The sequence below is a fragment of the Nesoenas mayeri genome (genome assembly GCF_963082525.1).
Source record: "Nesoenas mayeri genome assembly, chromosome: 8".
NCBI classification, from domain to species: Eukaryota; Metazoa; Chordata; class Aves; order Columbiformes; family Columbidae; genus Nesoenas; species Nesoenas mayeri.
In genome coordinates this window covers 26,053,107-26,075,156 of record NC_137554.1, presented here as the reverse complement: position 1 = coordinate 26,075,156, position 22,050 = coordinate 26,053,107, and the positions used below count along the sequence as shown (strand labels likewise).

Here is a 22,050-nt window from a genome sequence, read left to right as displayed (position 1 = left end):
GGTCGTGTTTGGGATTTGTACTTGACAAACTGCAGGATTTCCTTTGTCTTGTATGGTGGACAAGGAGAAGACTTGCTGTTCTTAGGAAAGCACTTGAAGGTCAATCTGGCTCAGGCCTTGCAGGGCCGGAGGGAAGCGTGTGAGGACCAGAAGGCCATTGCAACTTCGGTGCTTTTTCAGGCAACAGTTGCTTTTAATGGCAAACCACTGTGCGATTTGTCAGATTTGGACAAAGATGCTGAAAGGGGCGGCTGCTCTGCAGATGGCTTGAGTAACCCTGGTAAGAGCTGTTTTAATGTGGAAGCACATCTGTCCATGGTCTAGCTGTCACCTGAGCGTGGAGGGGGCAGTGAGAAGGCAAACGAGTCCCTGCATTGAAATACCATCCCAAAACACAACTTAAATCTAAATTTATGGTAATGACGTGAGTATGGCTGCACTGCAGAGCTGCTGCAAAGCCTCTTTGCGTGTGGTTTTATTGGGAGCCTGCAGATAAGAAATCCTGCTGGCTTTAACGCCCCTATGGGAAGTGTGGGTGGAAGGAGGAGTGTACAACATTGCATTGGTACTGTGTGTGTGTCTTAACAAGCACCTGCACCTCTCTTGAGCGAGAAGCTGTTGTGTGCGTTTACTGGCATATCTGGGAACTGCTTTTCTTAAGTGCACAATTTCTGCTGTGAATGCGGTGAGCTGCGTGAGTGTTCTTGTCCTGCAGTGTCTGCCGCGTTACTTGGCACGAAGAACGAGCTTTGCTGCAGCTGAGATAAGAGGAGGGTCCCCTGGCGTGTCTGGGAGAGGCCGTGGGCATCATCCTGCCGCATGCTGGTGCAGGGACCACGCTCCCTGTGCTGGGCCAGTGATGGAATAGCCACCGTGTGCTCCCAGTGCAAGAACGTGCATCTTAGGAGCAGCCTCTGCTGCAGAGCAGCCCTCAAGCGCACAGAGTGAGATGGCTGGATGGCAGAGCTGCTGCCAGGAGTGCTGCTCCTCCTCAGAGCTCCAGCTCCTGGGTATGTCTGAGCTGGGTTTGGGGGTTTGTGGGTATCTGGTGGGAACAGCAGTGTGATGGGTCCCATGAGCTGCTCCGGCTGCTCTGCCTTTCCCAGGACACCTCTCCTTCCAGGCGCCTCTGTGGGCTCACAACAGCCAAGTCCTTGCTGGTGGCTTTATGTTGTTTCTAGTACGCAGAAGACGGGAAAGCTGAGGTGTGGGAAGAGCCAGGGTGGCTGTGACTGCTTGTGCGGATCAAAGGGAATCTGGGCGCTGCAGGAAGCACTGTGAGAAATCCCTGAAAGCTGAACGTGAGGAGAGCTGGTACCAGGGCTTGAATTTCACATTCCTAAAAAATAAAAGCTTAAAGCTAGCGCACACACAACTGTTTTTGTAGACTCATGACTGTTGTAGAGATATTTTCAAAGGGCGGGTGGAGGTACAGACTTCAGCAAACCCAAATAACCCAGCCTGTCTGGCACCAGCTGGGCAGGTGGTGTGTGTCTGGAGATTAAGTCAGACTTGTCCTGTAGTGCCCTTGAACTTGGGAGCGCCCAAGTGTGCGGGCCTCCTGTTAGAGGGTCAACCAGCCGCGTCTGGAGTGAAAACTGGGAGGAAAAGCCAACAGATCTTCATAGTGCACCACATCAGTTTTGCTTTTCACTTCAAGTGAAAAGCAGTGAGAAGAGCTGAGGTCCCAGCCGCGTGGTGCAGGTGTGGTGGAAGGAAACCATGCAGGCTCACAGCTGTTGGTGGAGGTGCTCTGGGGTGGTGGTATCACCCTGAAGTTTCATCACTGGATGATGCTGCTACTCAGCAGGTTGTGTAGCCAGCGGCGGATGGAGAACAGCTGACCGACCCTGCGGAGGAGGAGGAGGATGCTCCAGGTAAGTTCAGATCTGGACCACCTCATCTCTAGCAGCAACACATCAGCTTTCTTTTTAAAGACACTTTATTCTATGTGTAGCTGCAGTATAGCACTTGAGCTTGACTGGAGGAAACAACGCATAACAAATTTCAGGTTTCTGACACTTTAATTTATATATGTATACACACACATAGTCAACAAAGTCATTATATGTGTAACACATACTTCAAACCTGTAATTACAACACTTCAATAAATGATTTAAATTCTCCTCACCAGTCCATTTGACTTCCTGTGTACCTGCGCTGCCTGTTGCTTTTATTTCTAGTGAGGGTCTCTCCTGACCTGAGCCCTCTGGCAGCCTGGCCCTGGTACCCACATGAGCTGGAGCTGCCAGTGACACTAGGGACAACGGGACTTGATGCCAGCCCTGGGGCTGCAATGAGGGCTAATCACCTTTGAGCTGGTGGGCATTAAATTGAGCACCAGTGGGTACAGATGTCCCTGTGCTGTCACTCCCCAGCTGTGCACAGTGGTCCAGCTGGGATGCTGAGGTCTGGCTGTGCTGTAACTCCTGTTCATCTGGGTTGAGTGATGGTTGAAATGATGGTTTGCACATCTCTGATTCCTGGGTGGACCAAGCTGCTCGTCATCAGGTGGTAGGACAGGGGCCTGGGGCACCCAAGCTGCCTGAAGGCATGTGAGTAATTAATTAAGCTCCCCGACAGCCGGGTCACGCAGCCCTGGCATTCCTGAGCTTCTGCCTTTAATTCTCCCGGAACGTGCTGGGTGGATGAGCTGCTGTTTTGCCCAGTACGGTGTGACTTACAGTGCTGGAAAGGTTTGTGCACTGTGATTTTTTTATCACTTAAAGGTGTCGCGTGCAAGTTCCTGGACTGGCTATACAGAAACACCGAAATACTTCAGTTAAGTGCAAAAAAATTCAGGCCAGGCTTATATCACCCTAAGCGCCTACCTTGGGAAAGAGCTGCAGTTTATTTTCACCGTGTCCAAAGTAAGATTCCCTTCATAGGAATGTACGGGTGTCAAAAAAGCTGTTGGGAAGATGGAGAGCGGATTGCACTCGAGTTCAGGCTGGTCGTCAGTGACTGGTGGGTACGTGGGGGCTGTGCTGGTGATGGGGTTGGTGATGTAGTCAGAGACGGGCTGTGTGTGCTCTGTCACCTCCGTCACCTCTGTCACCTCCACCAGCCGCTGGTAGAGGTCGTGGAGCTGCTGCTCGGGAACGTCCCCATCTGCTGTGCTGGGGACAGCCCCGTACCCCATCTCCTCCTGCTCCACACCACCTGCTGGTGACCCGTCACCAGTGCCAACGGTGCCAAAGAACTTGTCCTCAAGTTCTGTCTTGACAAAAGCTTCTTCTACGTGTGTTGTTTCGGGCTCTTCAAAGCTGCCAGCACTGGGTAGGAACAGGCTGGAGGAAAAGCTCAGCTCAGCCTGCAGAAGGATACATGCCACACAGTGGTAATTAATTATGTGATTGATATCTTGTGGTCTCTCACCCCCACAGTGCTGGCACCCCTCACACAGCAGCTGATACTGCTAAAAATGAGAGATCTCTGCATTGTTCTTGCATTTAATTTCCCCGATACGTCCTACAGTCTGACATGAGACCTTATTGCAGCGGGGAGACCTTATTTGCAGCTTTTCTGTACTTAAAAGAGGCTGATAAGAAAGATGGGGACAGACTTTTTATCAGGGCCTGTTACGATAGGACAAGGGGTGATGGTTTTAAACTAAAGGAGGGAGATTCAGGATGGACATGAGGAAGGAATTTTTTATGCTGAGGGTGGTGAGAGCCTGTCCCAGGTTGTCCAGAAAGGTGGTGGATGAACCATCCCTGGAGACATCCCAGGCCAGGCTGGACGGGGCTCTGAGCAACCTGAGCTGGTGAAGATGTCCCTGCTCATGGCAGGGGGGGCACTGGGGGAGCTGGGAAGGTCCCTCCAACCCAAACTATCTGTGATTCCATGACGTGAGGACAGAGCTCATCCACTACCAGAGACTGCTGGATTTGCTGCACTAAGAAGTTACTGACTCCAGTCACTTTTCATTCTGAAGGTGGTGGGATTAGAAGAAAAAACAAATACAATTTACCTTCACAGAGATGTAGTTTTTAGCCCACGTAGCATTAGCTGGGTCTGGGATGGCTTTGCTCTGCCACTGTGGTATAACCACAGAGAGGAGCGAGTGTAACCTGCAGATGGAATAAGTGCAATTATAAGCAGGTTTTTGTCTCAGTGATAGAGGGCCTTAAGCTTTAGGCTAAAATTCATAATATATATAAAATAAGGCTGTATTTTAAGCTCAATGTTTGTTCTTATTGCTATTCATGTACTCTGAAGTCTTCATTCAGAGCAATCCTTGGTGTTCCCCAAGGTGTCCTAAAAGGATGTGACTCTATCCCCAGTACTGTGTTTTATTGGAATGCTGGATTCACTCACAGTTTTCTCGCTGGAGGGACAGAACACACACAGGCTGAGAAGATAAAGAAGCTGCAGGTGAGCACAATAGTCACCCAGTCCCCATCACCTGAAATGCAGAACATGCATCATTCATCTTTATTTAAAAAAATAAATAAGTAAATAAAATTAAATATGCTAGTTCAAGTTGAACAACTAGTGTTCGCATTCATAAAATATTTCAGGGAGAAATCTGATAGTTCCACATTCAAAATACCTTTGAAGGATCTGACTCTGAGCAACCCTCCATCCATCCCCCAGCACACACACATCACATTGGTTTTCACCTACCGTAGATGTCTGGGGGTCCCTGCCTGTCCCCTTTCTGCAGGTACATGTGGTACCCAGGGGTGCAGTCTGCTTGCTGCTGGGCAGCAATTGCTTCCCAGGAAACAAAGATACCGTTTGCGTGTGGTGTCATATGCATCTGGGGCCCAGCTGATGGTGCTGCAAAACATAAGACTGAGTATTAAAGCTGAGCTTAAGCTGGCTTAAAAATATCTGGAAGATTATTGCTGTGGTTTACCTTCTGCTCTTGAGTATCCCCAGACTGATGCTGCTCGTCCGGCTCTGTCCCGATAGAGCGCGAACACGCTGATCTGATAGCACACGTTGTCTTTAATGTGCTCTACATAAAGAAATGAAAAGAAGTGGATAGTTACTATTGAAAGTATGGACAGTCATGTCTGAGATGCCTACATCAGCTCTTTAAATGGCACCAGGACAGGAAGAGCACAGGAAAGAGTAATGAGGCTAACACTCGCCGTCACCCCTGTAGTAACCTCATAGCTGTTCCATGTACAGAACACTGACACGTAGTGCTGGCTGGGAGTAGCAACAACCATTAGTAGGAAGGAAGTAGTCTTTTCTTAAGCCTTTGATCTCCTGTACCTCTAGCAAGCTTGTTTCATTTTGGAGGGACTGGGTGTTTTTTCAGAGATATTCGACTTCTCAGATGATATAAATCTCACCTGAGAGTGACCACAGAACTGAGCCCAGAGCAGACATGGGTTTTTATTTTCTTTCCCCTCCTATACAGAACACTTTAAATGCCATCATTTCTTATGCTGAATTAGTAACAATTAGAATCTGAGTCACTCTTTAAAAAGCTTTCAAAACAGAAGGGTACCTCGGTGACGTCCCGCCTGGAGGTGGTGGTTACCTGTGATCACTGTGGACAGGTTGGACGCTGGGAGCCGGACCCAGGCTGGACGTGGGTCCCTCTGCATCTCTGCCCACTCCACCACGTACCCACCGATGGGCACAGAGGGGCTGGCGGGCGCTTTCCAGCTCACCAGGATGCTGCTGTTCCCCATGGCCACGGCAGAGACTTGCTGAGGAGGAGGAAGGTCTTGCAGGGGAAACAGGATGAGCAAACAAAAAAAGACACCGTCAGCACAAACCTGCCTTCACCTCAGGTGCACTCGGTAAGTTCGATATGATAATTTTTACTGTGTTTTATCTAGTTTGGCGTCATGTGAAGTACAAACTGCCATTGCAAGGAAAGGGTTTTGTAGGAGGGTGAGCTCTGTGCTGATGGGAACAGAGCCAGGTTCTTGTCTCATCTGGTGGTGCAATAGTTTGAACATAGAATCATGGAATCATTTTGGTTGGAAGAAGCCCTTAAGATTATTGAGTCCAGCCATAACCTAAATCTGGCACTACCCCATGTCCCTGAGAACCTCATCTCCATCTGTCCAACTCCTCCAGGGATGGTGACTCCACCACTGCCCTGGGCAGCCTGTTCCAATGCCCAACAGCCCTTTGGGGAAGAAATATTTCCTAGTATCCCATGTTCCTAACATGCACGTCTGTGCCTGTTCATGCCGTCCCTGAGCCCTGAGAAGCCACTGTCACAGCACGTACCAACACCTGCTCCTGCGACAGAGCCACAAACACATGCTGTCTCCACAAAACCAAAGCTCTGGCTTTCACAGCTCAGCCCGGGTTACTTTTTCATGCAGGAGAAAATGTCGGGAAAGTCACCAAATTTTTATTGGTAGTATAAAAACGCTAACATATTTTCTGAATGTTTTTTCCTAACAAATACAATTGTATTGGGCCCACAAATTCTTATCCTCCTGCCTCCAAATAATCAGATATTGGGGATATTTCTGCACCATCTCTACCTGATGAAAGGTCTTACATGTTTTACTGATGTCAATGCAGGACGAAGGCAAATGGAGAATTGCCTCTTTGAACAAACCACCTGATTGATACCAAGAGGCTTCGTCGTGCCTGGTACCAACACAGGAAATTTGGGGCTGGGTGAGTTCAGAGAACGCTCGCTAACTTTGCTGTGCGGGTACATCAGAGTGCGACTTCACAGGAGATGAAGCTTGTGTGATTTCCCCTCACCAACACTTCCCTTAGGTCCTGCGCCTCTCTCATGCAAAAGAAAAAAAACATTTCTTTGGGTTTTTGTGGATTTTTTTTCATTTTTTGGGGTGTTTTTTTGTGCATGTTAATTTTCTGCCTCATCAGTCCCCAGATGGCTGATGACTGTGCCAGCAGAAAGGGTTGAGGTGACGCTGTAGCAACACTGATGCAGGACAAATTAACATGTCATGAAACTGCACCCCTGCCCACACTGAAAACTGGTGATCCCTGAAGATTCATTGAGATGGACCTTGATGAGGACCAGGTGGTGGGACCTGGTTGCTCCCATGGTGTGTAGCACCAAGCAGAGCTCTTCCTGGTGGTCCAGACCCAGCAGAAGGCCTTACCCTGGGTGCCCGGATTGGTGATGATGGATGCAGGGGGGGACTTGCCCCTGGAGTTCTCGGCGGTTACTGTGACCTTGTAGCCCTCCCTTGGTGTGACCCTGGTGTAGCTGGTTTGGGTGGTGAGATGGGCTTCTCCTGCTGGGTGACTCCACTGGCCCAGGGCTTCGAAGGTCACTGTGTACCCCAGGATCCTGCCTCTCGCCTCTGATGTGCTCAGAGCCTGTGAGGAAAGTGAATTTGTTACTCTGGTGATGATGATGAGCGAAGGCTGCAGGAAGCTGTACAGGAAAGGTTCCAGACCTGCTCATGGAGGAAGGTGGTGTTGACCATCTGAAAACCAAACATTTCACCTGCTTTTAAATGAACCTGTGACCACTAAATGGGCCAACAGTATCCTGGTGTGTATCAAGAACAGTGTGGCCAGCAGGACCCAGGCAGTGACTGTCCCCTGTCCTGAGCACTGCTGAGGCCAAACTTCACATCCTGGGGGCAGTTTTGGGCCCCTCAGGACAAGGAAGCCCTTGAGGTGCTGGAGTGAGTTGAGAGGAGGGAACGGAGCTGGTGAGGGGCTGGAGCACAAGTGTGATGGGAGCGGCTGAGGGACCTGGGGGGTTCAGCTGGAGAACAGGAGCTGAGGGGAGACCTTCTGATCTCTGAACTGCCTGAAAGAAGCTTGGAGCCAGGGGGGTCGGGCTCTGCTCCCAAGGAACAAGCACCAGGACCAGAGGAAACGGCCTCAAGTTGCACCAGGAGAGGTTGAGGTTGAATCTTGGGAACAATTTCTTGGGTAGTGCCAAGGGTGGGTTAATGGTTGGACACGATGATTTTGAAAGTCTCTTCTAAGCAAAATGATTCTATGAGTTGTGTCACACCTGCAAGCCCACATGTGGGACCACAGCTTGTCCCCGAGGCTGGATTTGTGTGGAGCAGCAGCCACGGGCGGCGGGAACCTGGTTGTCAGGACGGCTCCAGAGCATCTCTCAGCCCAGAGCTCCAACTGCCCCATTTAAGCGAAGACCCTTCTCTCAAAGGTAATTTTTTCCTCTTCCTTTTCTCTTCTAATAGTAAAGAGTTTATTTACCACAACTTGCTGGACTGTAGCAAGCACCAGCTGATGCTCTTTGGTAACGAGTTATCAGTTTTTACTTTCTTTTCTGCTAAAAGCTGGAGGAAACAAGCAGTGCTAGAGATTGCTCACTCATGTTGAGACTGCTTTCTTCTGTAATACTTTTTTTTTCTTTAAACTAACTTAAGGAAGTACAGCTAATTCTTTTTCAAAGTATCATAGTTCCCACGTCAGTACTAACCTAAAATATGGGGTTTTTTTCCAAAGAAAGCTAGTGTCCTTGCTGTAGAATTTTCGTGACTTGGCACATTTGTGTAAAACCTGTACCACGTAACAGCTTATTCTGATTTTTCCCTTGGATTTTGCTGCTGTCCAGCCCTGTGACCTGTGTTCTCCCTTCCCAAACCTTCTCCCAGCTCCGTCACTGCTCTGCTCTTTGGAGCCCGTGGCATCTGAGCACATGAAATGAGTTTACTTATAATGGTAGAGCCAAGAGCGCGTGTTTAACCGAGAGTTTCTCCTAAGGTTGCATATAATTTTTAAAAATTTCTTATTTATTTTTCCTGTTTAATTCCAGTTTACTGAAGCTCTTTTGCTGTGAGCTGCTGACTTTCCAAGCACCTGCAGAGCTGGGGACAGTGAAATGCTGTGCAACTGGATTTGTAAAAATGAGCAATTTTTGATTTGGGGAAAAATCCAGATTTTTACTTAAATGCATGATAAAGAATGATTTAAATTCAACCATTTAGAATACCCCTCTCTGAGAAGTCAGTCTGTACTGTCCCATGTAACACCTCTTACTGGTATTTCCACTCTGGGTATTTGCAGTTGTATTCTCAGCTTCAGTTTCCGGCAGTTCCTGTATAGTGAGTTAGTTTTGGCTGGTTTTTTGTCAAAATGTAGTTTTACACTTGCTTTGGCAGTGGCTCAGGACAAACGCAGTGCTGAAGCCACTCGGAAAGCCTGCGGAATTTAAATTGGTGATCCTTTTTTTTTGGTGTTAGTGTGAAGATATGAAAGCATGTAACGGTAGTACATTGTGCTGAGTCTTTTGCTTTGTAGCTGTCGTGAGAACTAGAAAAGCAATGTATTGCACCCATTTTATGAATGATGCTGCAGGAAGTCTCCTCTGATACAGAAAGTGCCGCCAGCTCATTACTGCGAGATAAAGGTCTTAAAATTAAATGTCTTAATGCCGCAACGGCCAGAGACACAGAAATCAGGTGAGAATTACTGCTTTCACTTACAGCTGAGTGTATGCTGGTGTGGGGAGGAGATGTAACAGGTTGTCTAGAGATTGCAGACTGGAAGTCAAAGATAATTTATGCTTTTAAAAAAAAAAAATCTTACTGGCTTTGAAATAAAACTACTACAGAAAAAATGCCCCACAATCCAAAGTTTCATTTTGGACCTGGTTTTAAGGATTGGGCTGGTAATACTGGAGAAACTCAGCACCAGTGATGTGGAATTCCTTCCCTACAGATGGATTTAAATCTGAATTCTTTTGCAATCTGCCCTTTGGGTCTCAGTCCCTGGCTCACAGGAGGTGTTGCTCAGCAGACCCGAACAACCCACTTTTTTTGACTGTGAGTTTGTCCAGTTTCAGATCTGCAGCTTATTATTAGCAAAGCCTTTTGCATGGGGTTTGCCCATCACACCCATAGAGAAAACCAGTTTCTTCCTGTTGCTGCTGTGTAGCAAGAGCCTCTATTGACCGTCCATCCACACAGCGGTGACATGGACCGGACCCCTCCCGTTGCCCAAACTACATCCAGCTCTTAAATTTTTTAGAGTTTGGTCACCTTAAAGGGCTATTACAATATATATTGCCTCTTCTGCCTCCCTTCATATAAGCAAAAATGAGGGAAGCTCATGGAATCAGAGAATAGTTTGTGTTGAAGGGCCCTTCCCAGCTCCCCCAGTGCCACCCCTGCCATGAGCAGGGACATCTTCACCAGCTCAGGTTGCTCAGAGCCCCGTCCAGCCTGGCCTGGGATGTCTCCAGGGATGGTTCATCCACCACCTCTCTGGCAACCTGGGACAGGCTCTCACCACCCTCACATAAAAAATATCCAAGAGCAGACACACAAGGTGTGTACACATGGAGAACATGGGCCATGGTGCCCTCCTGGCCTCCCAGAACTCTTCTCCTGACCACATATGGCAACCATAGCAAACAATGAGGCAGAGAATGAGGAGAGGGAGAAGTTAATTAGAAAACAAATTAGGAAGCCTATGAGGTTGCATTCCGTCCTTTTAGATATATCATCAGGGATACAGGTCAGCTTACCTTCCAGAAAAGAGAGATGTTCTGCCTTTGGGAGTCCAGGTCCTGCTGTCGGTACCAAACGTCCAGGATCCCGGTTGGTGCTGGTGTGGAAGAAAAGGGGTGAGCAGAATTAATGGCTGTATTTTCATAGATTGATAGAATAGTTTGGGTTGAAGGGCCCTTCCCAGCTCCCCCAGTGCCACCCCTGCCATGAGCAGGGACATCTTCACCAGCTCAGGTTGCCCAGAGCCCCGTCCAGCCTGGCCTGGGATGTCTCCAGGGATGGTTCATCCACCACCTCTCTGGGAACCTGGGCCAGGCTCTCACCACCCTCAGGGGCAACAGTTTCTCCCTCATGTCCAGCCTGAATCTCCCTCCTGTAGTTTTAAACCATCACCCCTTGTCCTATTGCAACAGGCCCTGCTAAAGCAAAACAAAAAAGATGTTGAATAAGCAAAGGAGGCAAAAATCCTGAGACAACTGAAACTTAAGACTGAAAATGTCTCTGAAATGTTGCAGTATGTAACAGCCCATGTTTGCTGTTGCAGCCAGAGGTGAGGTGTGCTGACGATGGTTCTGAAGAGAGCAAGCCACAAACCCAAGAGAGGGTTTTGCTGTGCAGGTGAGTTTACCCTGCGGTCAGTAACCAGAATGGCTCCCGGGGAAGCCTGCACACCGAAATGACAGTGTTAGTGCTCATCTTCCACAGAAGCTGAGGCTAATTAAGGTCCTTGGGGCTGGCTATATCAATCCTAAACTAACAGGCAGCTCCACGTGAAAGGGTTTGTAGGATCTGCAGGATTTTGCTGTCTGGCTCCAGGTAATACATGTCTCTAACAGCTGAGTAGAACCTCATCAGAGGTAGCTTAATGCCCCTGTTCTTTCCACAGTTCTCTTTATATTCACAGAATGCCTGGAAACCCTTGAAGTTTTGAAAAAACTTTCCAAAATAACAATAAATCAAACTTCTGGCTGCAGAAACTGGGGAGCAACGTAGTCCATCAGTTCAGAATCGGAGACAGACACATTAAAAAAGCCAATGTGACAAAAGATAACAAAGCTCAGTTCCTCAAGCTCCCTGACCAACATAAACTCACCCAATTCAATTAATACTTGTTGCTAATAACCTAAGCAGCAGGCAGCTGTTGCACAACCCCAGCTAGAATGCGACAACCAGCTATTTGCTGTGTTCCAAGACAGGAAAAAAATCAGCAATGCCAGCAATGTTAAGAGCTATTTGTACTGTATTAACTGCAAATAGTGACTGGAATAGAAACAAAAAACAGGGTGGACAGAAGAAATAAAACCGGAGCACATTTGCTTTGAGCCAGGGAGGAAGAGGCAAGCTCAAAGCAGGAATTAAAACAAACAAATTGAATCTGTTGGACTCCAGCACAGATTTTAGAGGTCATAGTTCATTTCACATATGAACCACACAAATTAACTGTGAAAAAAAAAAGCTCACTTATGAACAGTGCCTGCATAAAGTCAATTTTGTGGTAGCTCAGGCTTAGAGAAACAGGGAAAAAAAAGATCTCATTGAAAAGGTAAACTCCTGTGTTTGGCCAAACTCTTGTGCAGAACTTCAGCTGCTCCAAAGAAGGACAACCATGATGTACCCAGAGCTTCTTGCCTGCAACCTCCCCTTGCTGTCACTTAATCTGCAGACAGAAAATACTCCTTGATTAGCTGAAAAGATGATTGTTTTATAGCACCGGTTGGCTAAGAGAGGGAGGATGTCCACAGATGCCATAGAAAGGCAGGGTGTGTTGAGAAGGCTGAGAAAACTGTTGAGAGGAAGATGGGAGAGGGAAGGAAAAGTTCACACCTTCTGCATCAATCAATGCCTCTTACAGAAACTGATGCTGTCAGTAGTGGTAAATACCATGAGTAATAACGACACAAGCTTCAAGAGCTTATAGCAATTCACAAAAAAATGAAAAAAAAAAAAAGCAACGAAAGCCAAGTAGATGATAGGAGGGGATGCCAAAGCAGTCAGTGTATCTTTGTTGAAACACGAACTTCTGAAAAGCTTCACTTCTCTCATAAGAACTTGGAGTTTTGCAGCATGGGAGCTCATGCGGCCAAGGGAGCCAATAGTCGAGTTGACGGAAATTAGTAGAATTGCCCTCAGAATGGTGCTGTGTGTCCCTGAAGGCTGCTGTGCCGTCCTCCAGAGCAGGAACTAATTCCTGGTGGGATCCTTCCTTCCCCAAGGCCTGGCCAGGTTCTGCACTGCTGAAGCCACCAGGTCTCCAGCAGCTCCGTGGAGGGGTCACCTGGGGGGGACCCATGGGAAATAACTCCTTGAGTTGGGAAAAGATGACTTGGGAAAATTCAGCTGTTTTGTTAAAACCTGCCAGAGTCAGCAGAACGACACTTTCCTGGCCGATTCACTCAGATTCTCAGCAAATTGTTGGGTAAGCTCAAAGACCCAGAGCGTGTCACGCAAACTGTGGGGTCATCAGCACCACAGGGTGACATTGCAGCCATCCTGACCTAAATATGGGGGTTTTGCAGGAATTTGGTAAAATGCTTAGATATGAACCAATACAGAAGGTTTCTCTTTCCCTGTCTGAGCTGCACAAACTGTCTTTGTCTTTGTGGAGGTGTCACAATGTGGCAGGTGACCACCGCTCCGGGCAACGTGTGGAAAATTCCCCCAACCTTCAACATCAAAATTATAGTCTTCAAACCTTCTCAATGAACTCCCAAAATTCCTGTTTTGCAAGAAACTCGAACAATTTCAATGTCTGTTCATTAACAAACCAATTATCTTACGGAAGTGGCTTCCCTGTTAGTTCTGCACTTGGATCTACAGAGGTGCTGCAAACCAACCAGCAGAACCCCAGCAGTGTTTTGGCTTCCTTAGCTGAATTTTCCACTCGTATGCAAAAGTTAGACCCGGGTTTAGTGCAGGAGAAGCCACCGGGTGTTACCTGCCTCTGGGGTCTGGGTTCGGTACCCACGCCAGCTGCTCCACAGCCCTCGCTCAAGGTGAATTTTACAGCTAACCTGGAACTCGTAGGTCGTGTGAGGCTCCAGCACACCAAGGCTGCATTTCTCACTGGTTAAGCTTTCAACCTTTAATGACAACAAATGACATAAAAAGTTGAACTCGCAAGGAAATAATGGTTGAAGGCAGTGACAGGCTGAAATAATGATGCCTAAAGGAAGCCCAAACAGCCAAAACACGTCTTTAAATACCATGGGGAAACCCCCCGATATGAGGCGACTTTATCAACTCAAAGAATGTTGCAATGAATCATCAGGCTAGCAGGTCTCCATCAGAAAAATGCCTCATTTAATTATGTGATGATAACAGATTTTCTGTTCACGTGTTTTTACTCAAATTCAAGCAATATGTCTCTTTTACCACTCAAAATAAAAGCAAAGGCTTCCAGTCAACATGAGGGAAGGCACAAACATTTGGAAATCTTACGCCTGTAGCCATGAGCTACAATAAGCACATATGACCATATTGCAAAAAACTGGTGGGTCAGACAGAACCTCTGATTCTTCAGTGCCTCATACAGATACTTGACATAAGGGAAGTATTCATGCACTTTTTTTTTTACGGGGTCAGTGTTTTACCCTCATTCAGTTTTAGACCGATTATAGTTTTTGACCTGTAAGTAACAGTTTTTCTTAAATATAATGCTAGAGAGCAAAGAGAAGCAAATTTGGACAAGCTGATTCTAGTAAAAAATAACAAAAGAATAATTATAACGACCTCCAAGATCATGATTTTATCCAGAAGAGGATTACCATGCTCCAGGTGTGGCTGGTCAGCGGTCGGTATCTCAGCCTGCAGTGCCGCCCTCGCGTGTCACTGTGCCAAGAAAAGCTGCAGTTGGTCGTAGAAGAATTGTCAAATTCCACTGAAAAGTTGGGAGGATGTGGTTTCACTAGCGGCAACGAGAGAAAAAAGCAAACAGGGCTCAGGTACACAGCACAGCTCGAAATGAGGGGGTTACATGGAAACTAGAATTATTGGTTTTGGGGGGTTTACATGGAAAATAGAATTATTGGTTTAGGCTGGATGGATGCTTTTTCACAGAGGGTCAAGCCAGAAAGTGCTCAAAATATTTTCACGTCTTTCTAAAGGGCTGGGACTAACGGAAAGGCAGTAAATAAAGCATTTACCTATGTCTGTTAGCGTGAAGACGAGCGGCTGTGAAAAAGCACTTCCGAGCTCATTGGAGGCGGCGACCACAAGGGTGTAAGTAGAGTCAAAATTCAACTTGCTCAGAGCTAGCGAGCCAAACTTCTGATTCAGACTTTCTTCTGAAACACATGAGACGTCTGTCCCGTTTGATAGTCTGGAACAGAAGGAAACACTTGGTTAATGCCCTCCTGTACGGCAAGAAAGTTAAACCCTGAGTGCGTCAGAGCATGGCTCACATCCCTTGAAAAATCTACTTTCTCTCCTTAAATGCAGTCGTTCTAATTATTCGTCTAGCTAAATCGGTAGTAAAGGTGTTGTATAGCTTTTTGGTGTTAACTGTAGAAAGGTAAATCTGGATTTCCACTGAGCTGCAAGTATGTGAGCAGGTTCTTTTTATTACTATAACGGTTACCTAATATTTCTGTATGAATGAGCATAGGTATCAGTACACAGAATTTGGGAGGATGATGTATTAGGTTTTTTTGGTTGTGTTAGTTTGTTTTTTCTTATCTTAGTGATTAAAAACGTAATTTATCTGCAGTCTAACAGCCAGGCCCCGTGACTTCAAACACAGCTTTTAATCCTCAATCTGTCATTCAACCTATTGCCTTGGGCAACTCACTTAGCTTCTCTGCGTATCTTCTTCTGCCTGAATCAGAGATGTTTATATCATGTTGCTTCAGGCTGACCTTTCGTGTTTTGTACTTTCAGATGTATTAACTTTTTTGCAATTTTATATTTAATAACTTACTAGGGAGCACTGCTATATCTCTACATTGCAACAGTTACAGGACTCGTTATCCACACTTCCCTACCCATGTATTTTATATATGCATATATATGTATATATATATAAAACGCATGTATTTTTCTTCTGCAGCAACAGTTTTCTACAAGCTACTAAGAAAGTTTCTACTACTTTGGCCAACAGAAGCAGGTGAAGAAGAAGAAGAAGGTGAAGAAAAAAACTCCACACAACAAACAACTCTCAGGTACAATTATAGGTATTAAAGAACCTATGGCCCTGCATTACTTACTGTAGGACATATTTAGTGCTGATGTATGTGAGCCTCCCTTTATCCCAGGTACAGGTGGGGTGTCCATCTATCCCATACTGGATACATGACACGTTTCTTGGCTCCTCTGGAGGATCTTAAACAGATACTCTTATCAGTTTCTTCCTTGAAGGTGTTGGTAGGAGATATTTTAAGAAACGCTAGGTTTGACTTTTTGATTGTGTAGGATATTTTTTGAAGAATTTATAGACAAAATATTTGGGCTAATAATTTTTGTATGTGAGAACAGCGGACTCTGTGATCTCTACAGGAGCATCAGCTCATCAGGCTGGAAGAAAATCTAAAATTTCATTAGAAACTTTCTTGTGAGTCCCTTGTGTCCTGAAGAGACCGGTGGGTGTCAGGGGTGGAAAGGAGGGAGGTTGATACTTGCCCTGAGCAGGTAGTTTTATTTACCATCTCTATGTTTATCAATAATGAAGTTGCATGGTCCCATCCAGGAATATTTAAAATACAAAGAGCCACTGAAAAACAGCACCTTTTCTGGAAAAGGCCACTGCTACTAGTTTCTACCACCTGTCTCAGAGGTACTATAGGAAACATTTAAGAACAATGAATAATTAAATTCTCCTTACTTCCAGATTCTATATCAATTCCACAAACGAGTTTTCTCTTGTATTCACAAACTATTTTGCACGTGAACACGTGTTTGCCATATGCATGGACTTGAAACTCGGTGCTTACTGAGCTGCTGTAATTGTTAATTAGTTCAAAGCTGTTGAAGAAAATAGCAATCCTGCACCGATCAGTGTGTCGGTTAAGCTGGCATGAGAGGATGATGTTGGTCCCAGGCTGGACGTGAGGACTTGTGTTAATTGTCATGTTCCCTTTGTCACATATTTCGGCAGTGCCATGGGGAGGTTTGCTAGCAGGCGCCTTGCCTCGGCCACATCCTTCTGCAGGAGAACGGGAAAACAAACCTTTAACACAGATATATCACTTATATTGTACAACACGTTGTGCTTGAGGAAAAGAGCCTTTCCAAGTTCTTCCAGTAGATGGAAACTCACTTTTTATGAGGAGTCACAAGAAAAGACAAGGGGTGATGGTACAAGTTACTTACTCCTAGGGAAATTCCAATTGGACACAGGGGAATTTTTTTATAATGAGAGCAATCAGCCACTGGAATAATCTCCCCAGGGAAGTGGTGGATTCCCCAATATTGGACACTTTTCAGATTCAGCTGGACAGGGCTCTGGGCCAGCTTGTCTAGACCGGGCTTGTGCCAAGAAAGGTTGGACCAGATGATCCTTGAGGTCCCTTCAACCTGGGATTCTGGGATTCTATGAAATTTATAATGCGAGAATTCCCACCTCTACATAGTATCTTGTTATGCCCAGTCTTCACTGATCTAATTAACTGGGGTCAAAAACCACAGGGTATCTACCAGGAAAAAAGCACAACCCCAAGCAAAATCTATCAGGATTCTTTTTTTTCATTGTGTTTTGAGGAAATATCTGTGTTTCCGTGAAGCAGCAGCAGGCGCGTCTCTACTGAAGAGACAAATAAGATTTTCTTTGACTTGCAGAGACCTCCCCTTGCATGTTCTTGTCTCATCAGCGCATGGACAGGACCAGCGATGCTGCACCCCACGTATGGAGCACCAACGTGCTGCCAGGCTCCGGGACACTTTGCTCTGGGCAAACAAGCTGAGCAGCGGCAAAAGATGAGGGAAAACACTGGAAAATGCATCATTTCTCCTTCCTGATGAGTTCTGACAATGTCTGTGGAAGTTAACCGTGCAGATGTTTTCTCATGTAACCAACAGCTCTACCTTGAACTAAATCAACCAACCTCCCAGCATCACTTATTAGCAACTATTTGCTAATTATGCATAACCATGCCCGCAGCCTGCCCAGACTGACAGGGCCAAGCTGCATCACCGGGGAGAACGGGAGGATACTCAGCAATGGCTCAGGGGCTTCTTCCAGAAATTACTGTATAAACCAATCAAGCGTCAAATCTTGCTCTCTCCAATAAGAATAATGTTTACTAACATATCATGCAGAAGCCAGGAAAAAAAAAAACAAAAAACAACCAAAAACCAACAGCTAATTAGTCTGAGTGCTTCTTTTAAATGATAATTGCTATGTAGGAAAAAAAATCTCTTACCTGCTGTGATGTGCACCAACAACCAAACTGCTGAAAGCACAGTGCATGCAAATAGCATTTTGCCTCCTATGGGGAAATGGAGACCTTTTAGAAGTTCCTAAAAAATAGCAAAATAATTTACAGATATTTGTATTTCGATGTTTTACAACTTAGAAAAATCCAAAATGTTTCTTTCAGGAGACGTTTTTAATTAACATTCTCTGCTAATGTTGTGAAGCTGTGACTCTCGAGACCCTATCTGAAGTAGCAAGAGGTTTTTAGATGGCTCTCCCCAAAGGCAAGCACACAAGCAAGGGGAGTAGCAGAGTTATGGGTACTTTAAACCTCTGTGCTTTAGAAAAATAAACATTTGCTCCCTTCCATCCCAAAGACCCCCTAAATGTTTTAGTGAAGGACAAGAACAAACCAGCAGGACGTCTCATGCTGTTTCTGCCCAAGATATAGATGGAGTTTCTGTGCTTTGTGAGGAGCCTCCTGTGCTCCTCAGCACGTCTGAGCTCAGACTTTGTCCACCTGACCCCAAATCTGAGGGAATTGATCCCATCCCCGGTGACCAACACACTCTCAAGGTTCTCAGACTACAGTATCACGCATGAAATTTTGGATGAGACCTTGGTAACCAGCAATCTTGCCATTTCTTTAGACTGCTTTCCAAAGGCAAGCCTTCACACACAACGTATATGTAATTGTTTGTCTCTACCCTGAAGCACAAAGCCGCAGACGCATGCTCACTGTTAACAACACAACCAAATAAAACAGATTTTGGAGTGTTTTAAAGTCCACAAGATCGCTCAAAAATTTGGTTCAGATGCAAAACTATGCCTTACTAGATTACACCCAGCCTCCAGTACTGAACGTTGTGAGTATAAATGTTTTATACGAATTATTCAAAGTCAGCCTGAACTAAGCTCAGTATTTTCCCATATATTTTGCAACTGGCATTAACAACTGTTTCTACCCTTCCCCTGCAGAACTACAGCAGCAGTCAGAATATATCAAATACTTCAGAAGTGAATACACCAGCAAGCACTTTCTGTAACTCTGACCTCTCACAGAGATGCAGCTATTTTAAAAACTTGAGGCTATATTGGAAACAAACTACTGCAAAGTGAAACTTCAAATCGTGATGGCTTTTCATGCTGTCTTGGATGGAGAGGCCCTTCCATGGGGATGCATTGCAGTCTTTGCTACATGTATATTAATACAAAACCAACAGAAAAGTTATTTCAGGTTGTTTTTATATAAAGAGATGGGATGCATTCCATGTTTTTTAAGTGAACCGATATTGGAGGTGAATATGAAATATGAAAGATATGCCAAAATGCATATTAGCACATTGTTTTATTTAAATCCAGATGTTGTTCAGCCTGAAATGTTCAGCCTTGCTGCAGTGTCTGAGCTGTACAGAGACACTTCATGCGGTGCCTTCCGTAGGTGATTAGTAACTGCGAGGATGAGCAATCACAGCACCGAGGTTCTTCAAGTAAATGCTCTGCCTTCCAATAAACTGAAATTGCTCAGTGACTGTGTAAACAACATTCAGACAGCAAAGCTGTACCAAAAATACTCCACTCAACAGACAAAAGTAGTCTCGCTTCAAATATTTTTAATTAGTGGTTCACTTAGGTAAGTGCTAGACAGTTTGTGCAGCATCATATGCGTGCAGCAGAGCGTGTTAACTGTCATCAGAGTAAAATATGAGAAAAGAGTGAGAAATAACCATCAGCAAACATAGATGGCAAAAATATATTAAGAAGAAAAAAATCTCCACATTGCACATCAATGACAGAAAATGGTTTTATTGTGTGTAGGTTAAATAAAATGTAAAGGACATTGTCCCGCTAAGTACAAGGTAAAGGAAGGATATAAGATGTTCACAAAGTGTGATATCTCGCCTGTTTGTGCATTCTTATCTCTGTGAAATCTCAGTTGAAAGCTGAAGGGCTGCAGACCATACGTTTTGTTTGCCTATGGATTCACCATGAAGACATCAGCTATTTACAGCAGCCAGCCCAGGTTCTTAATCAAAATCACTTGTAAAGCACTAAAGCTCTGTAGTTTGCTTTTAGTCAACTCTTTATACCCTTTCCCCCACTTCTCCTTAAAACAGCTCCACTAAAGCAAGTGTCTGTTCAAAGGGTTTTATGTGGAACCTACAGGAACAACCAACTGAGGGCTGCTGGGGAGAGGAACATTTCTCACTGTTACATTTCACCCAGAAAAACTGTTATTTGTACCCAAACTGTGCTGTTACTTACATATAACTAATAACACTGGCTGCATTTTTGGGGAAGTTTCCCACTGTTGGCAGGTTTGTGGGGGCTGCTCCAGCAACACAGGCCCAGTGAGGATGGGGGGACACCCTGTGCTCTCGGTGTGGGAACCGTAGCCTCAGTGCCATCCCACCCGAGATCAGTGACACTTCAACAGAGTGACTGAGCGCGAGGAATTTAATAACAGCTCGCCATAGTGGGGAAAGGGACGGCGTTATTTCTATTTATAGAGGACGGCCCTTCAGCCCTGTGCTCCCTTAGGTGGCTTTGTCCCAGAATACAGCGAGATCCCAGTGCAGGCAACGAGCATACCGAGACAGACAGCATCCCAGGACAGGCAGCATCCTAAGACAGGCAGCACCCCAGGATAGGCAGTATCCTAAGACAGGCAGCATCCCGAGGCCAGCAGCATTCCAGGACAGGCAGCATCCCAAGACAGGCAGCATCCCAAGACAGGCAGCAGCCCAAACCAGGCAGCATCCCAGGATGGGCAGCATCCCAGGACAAGCAGCATCCCAGGACAAGCAGCACCCCAGGACAGGCAGCACCTCAGCACAAGCAGCATCCCAAAACAGGCAGCACCCCAGGACAGGCAGTACCCCAGGTCAAGCAGCATCCCAAACCAGGCAGCACTCCAGGACAGGCAGCATCCCACATTGGTCCCAAGGATGCTGCCTTTCCCAGCCCGCTGCCCGCCCCGAAAATCTCTCCTCCGGCTCCAAACCCCGCGATGTGGCAGGGAAGGAGGGGGGTGCCCGCCCCTGACACCCCTCTTCCGCCACCCCCTCCCTACCCCCCGTCCCTACCGGGCTCCCCCGCCCCCCGAGCCGCGGTTACTCACCCGCAGCCCCCGGAGTTCCTGGGGGCTGTTCCCGCCCGGCGGGTTCTCCGCCGGTTGCAGGACCGGCAGCGGCGCAGTGGCGGGGGCCGGGCTGGCAGCTCCCCCCGCCCAGCACGGGCCCGAACGCGAAGGAAACTTGAACGCCAGAAAGCCCAGTGTGAGAAAAAGAGGAGGTTACCAGGAAAAAAGAGAAAAAAGTTTGTGAAACTTCAAGTGTAACATCTCTGTGCGATGCGTCTTAGGCTGGACAGAACAAGAAGCGCCATCAGAATAAAGCCCAGCCTCCCTGGTGAGGAGAGAGGCTTGTCCTGAGATACAGCCACTGTGATGCTCTTTCATGTGACTCTTTAATGTGATTCTTGCTTGCTTTTTCTTTTCTTTTTTTTTTTTTTTTTTAAGAGCTTTTATTGAAAAAGTCTCATTATTGCTGTTGCTTTCCTTCTCTGGACATCTATAGCATAAAGTCAGTTTTCTTGACAGCGTTCTCTCTGGTGTGATTAACTTTTTCTAGCTTGAAAAAGTGTAGCGAAGGTATTTTTGGGGACAGGCGTTCAAACGAAGGAGTGGAAAAAGCACAAAATTTGCAGCCTCCGAGAGCCCAGAATTTTGCATCCAAACCTCCTGTCCACTTAGTCTCTCTTCCAAAGCCCAGCCTAACATTTGTGCTTCTTTCTAGAGAGCTGACAAAATTCATTAAAATGTTGTGTGTGAACTGTGCGAGTCTGTGCCCTATGACACTCCGAATATCAACAGTTTCTTTTTAAGTATATATCTTGTTTCCCCTCTGTCTTCTTTTAGTTCACACTACATTTTCACTTTTACCCATGCTGCTTCCCAGCACAGGCTCAATCTACCCTCTGCAAAAGCAGGATTCATATAATTTTAAAGCAGGATGCTGTTAGGAGATTATACAGAATGTTATCTCGTGTTTCTCATCGAGGCCTCATTTGTCACTACCCCTCACTGGGTGCATTTATTTCTCTTTGGAAAAAATTGGGCAGCAGCCGTTACTCGATGTGCTCAACTGGCATTAGCGGAACTGAGCAGTGTGTTACTCGTTGATGACACGTTTAAGGGAAGATCCCCGTTGGGTGGCCTGAGTGATCGGAGTTTTGTGTTGTGGGGACAGGAAGCTAAACTGAAAATCACTGATCCTTCATAAAGTGCAGTTGCGTTTTT

General features: G+C 46.2%; 1 protein-coding gene across 1 annotated transcript; it reads right to left on the bottom strand.

The window, feature by feature from the left end:
* Positions 1-2,829: 2,829 nt before the first annotated feature.
* Positions 2,830-21,697, bottom strand: IL12RB2 (interleukin 12 receptor subunit beta 2; the record flags this gene model as incomplete). The annotated part of the gene is made up of 15 exons (XM_080349092.1): positions 2,830-3,315; positions 3,976-4,075; positions 4,323-4,410; positions 4,632-4,787; positions 4,867-4,968; positions 5,503-5,691; positions 7,067-7,286; positions 10,423-10,502; positions 13,341-13,485; positions 14,170-14,309; positions 14,548-14,723; positions 15,607-15,721; positions 16,221-16,541; positions 20,872-21,006; positions 21,694-21,697. The coding sequence occupies 15 exons, from the start codon at positions 21,695-21,697 to the stop codon at positions 2,830-2,832; spliced, it is 2,457 nt and encodes an 818-aa protein (XP_080205218.1).
* Positions 21,698-22,050: the final 353 nt, after the last annotated feature.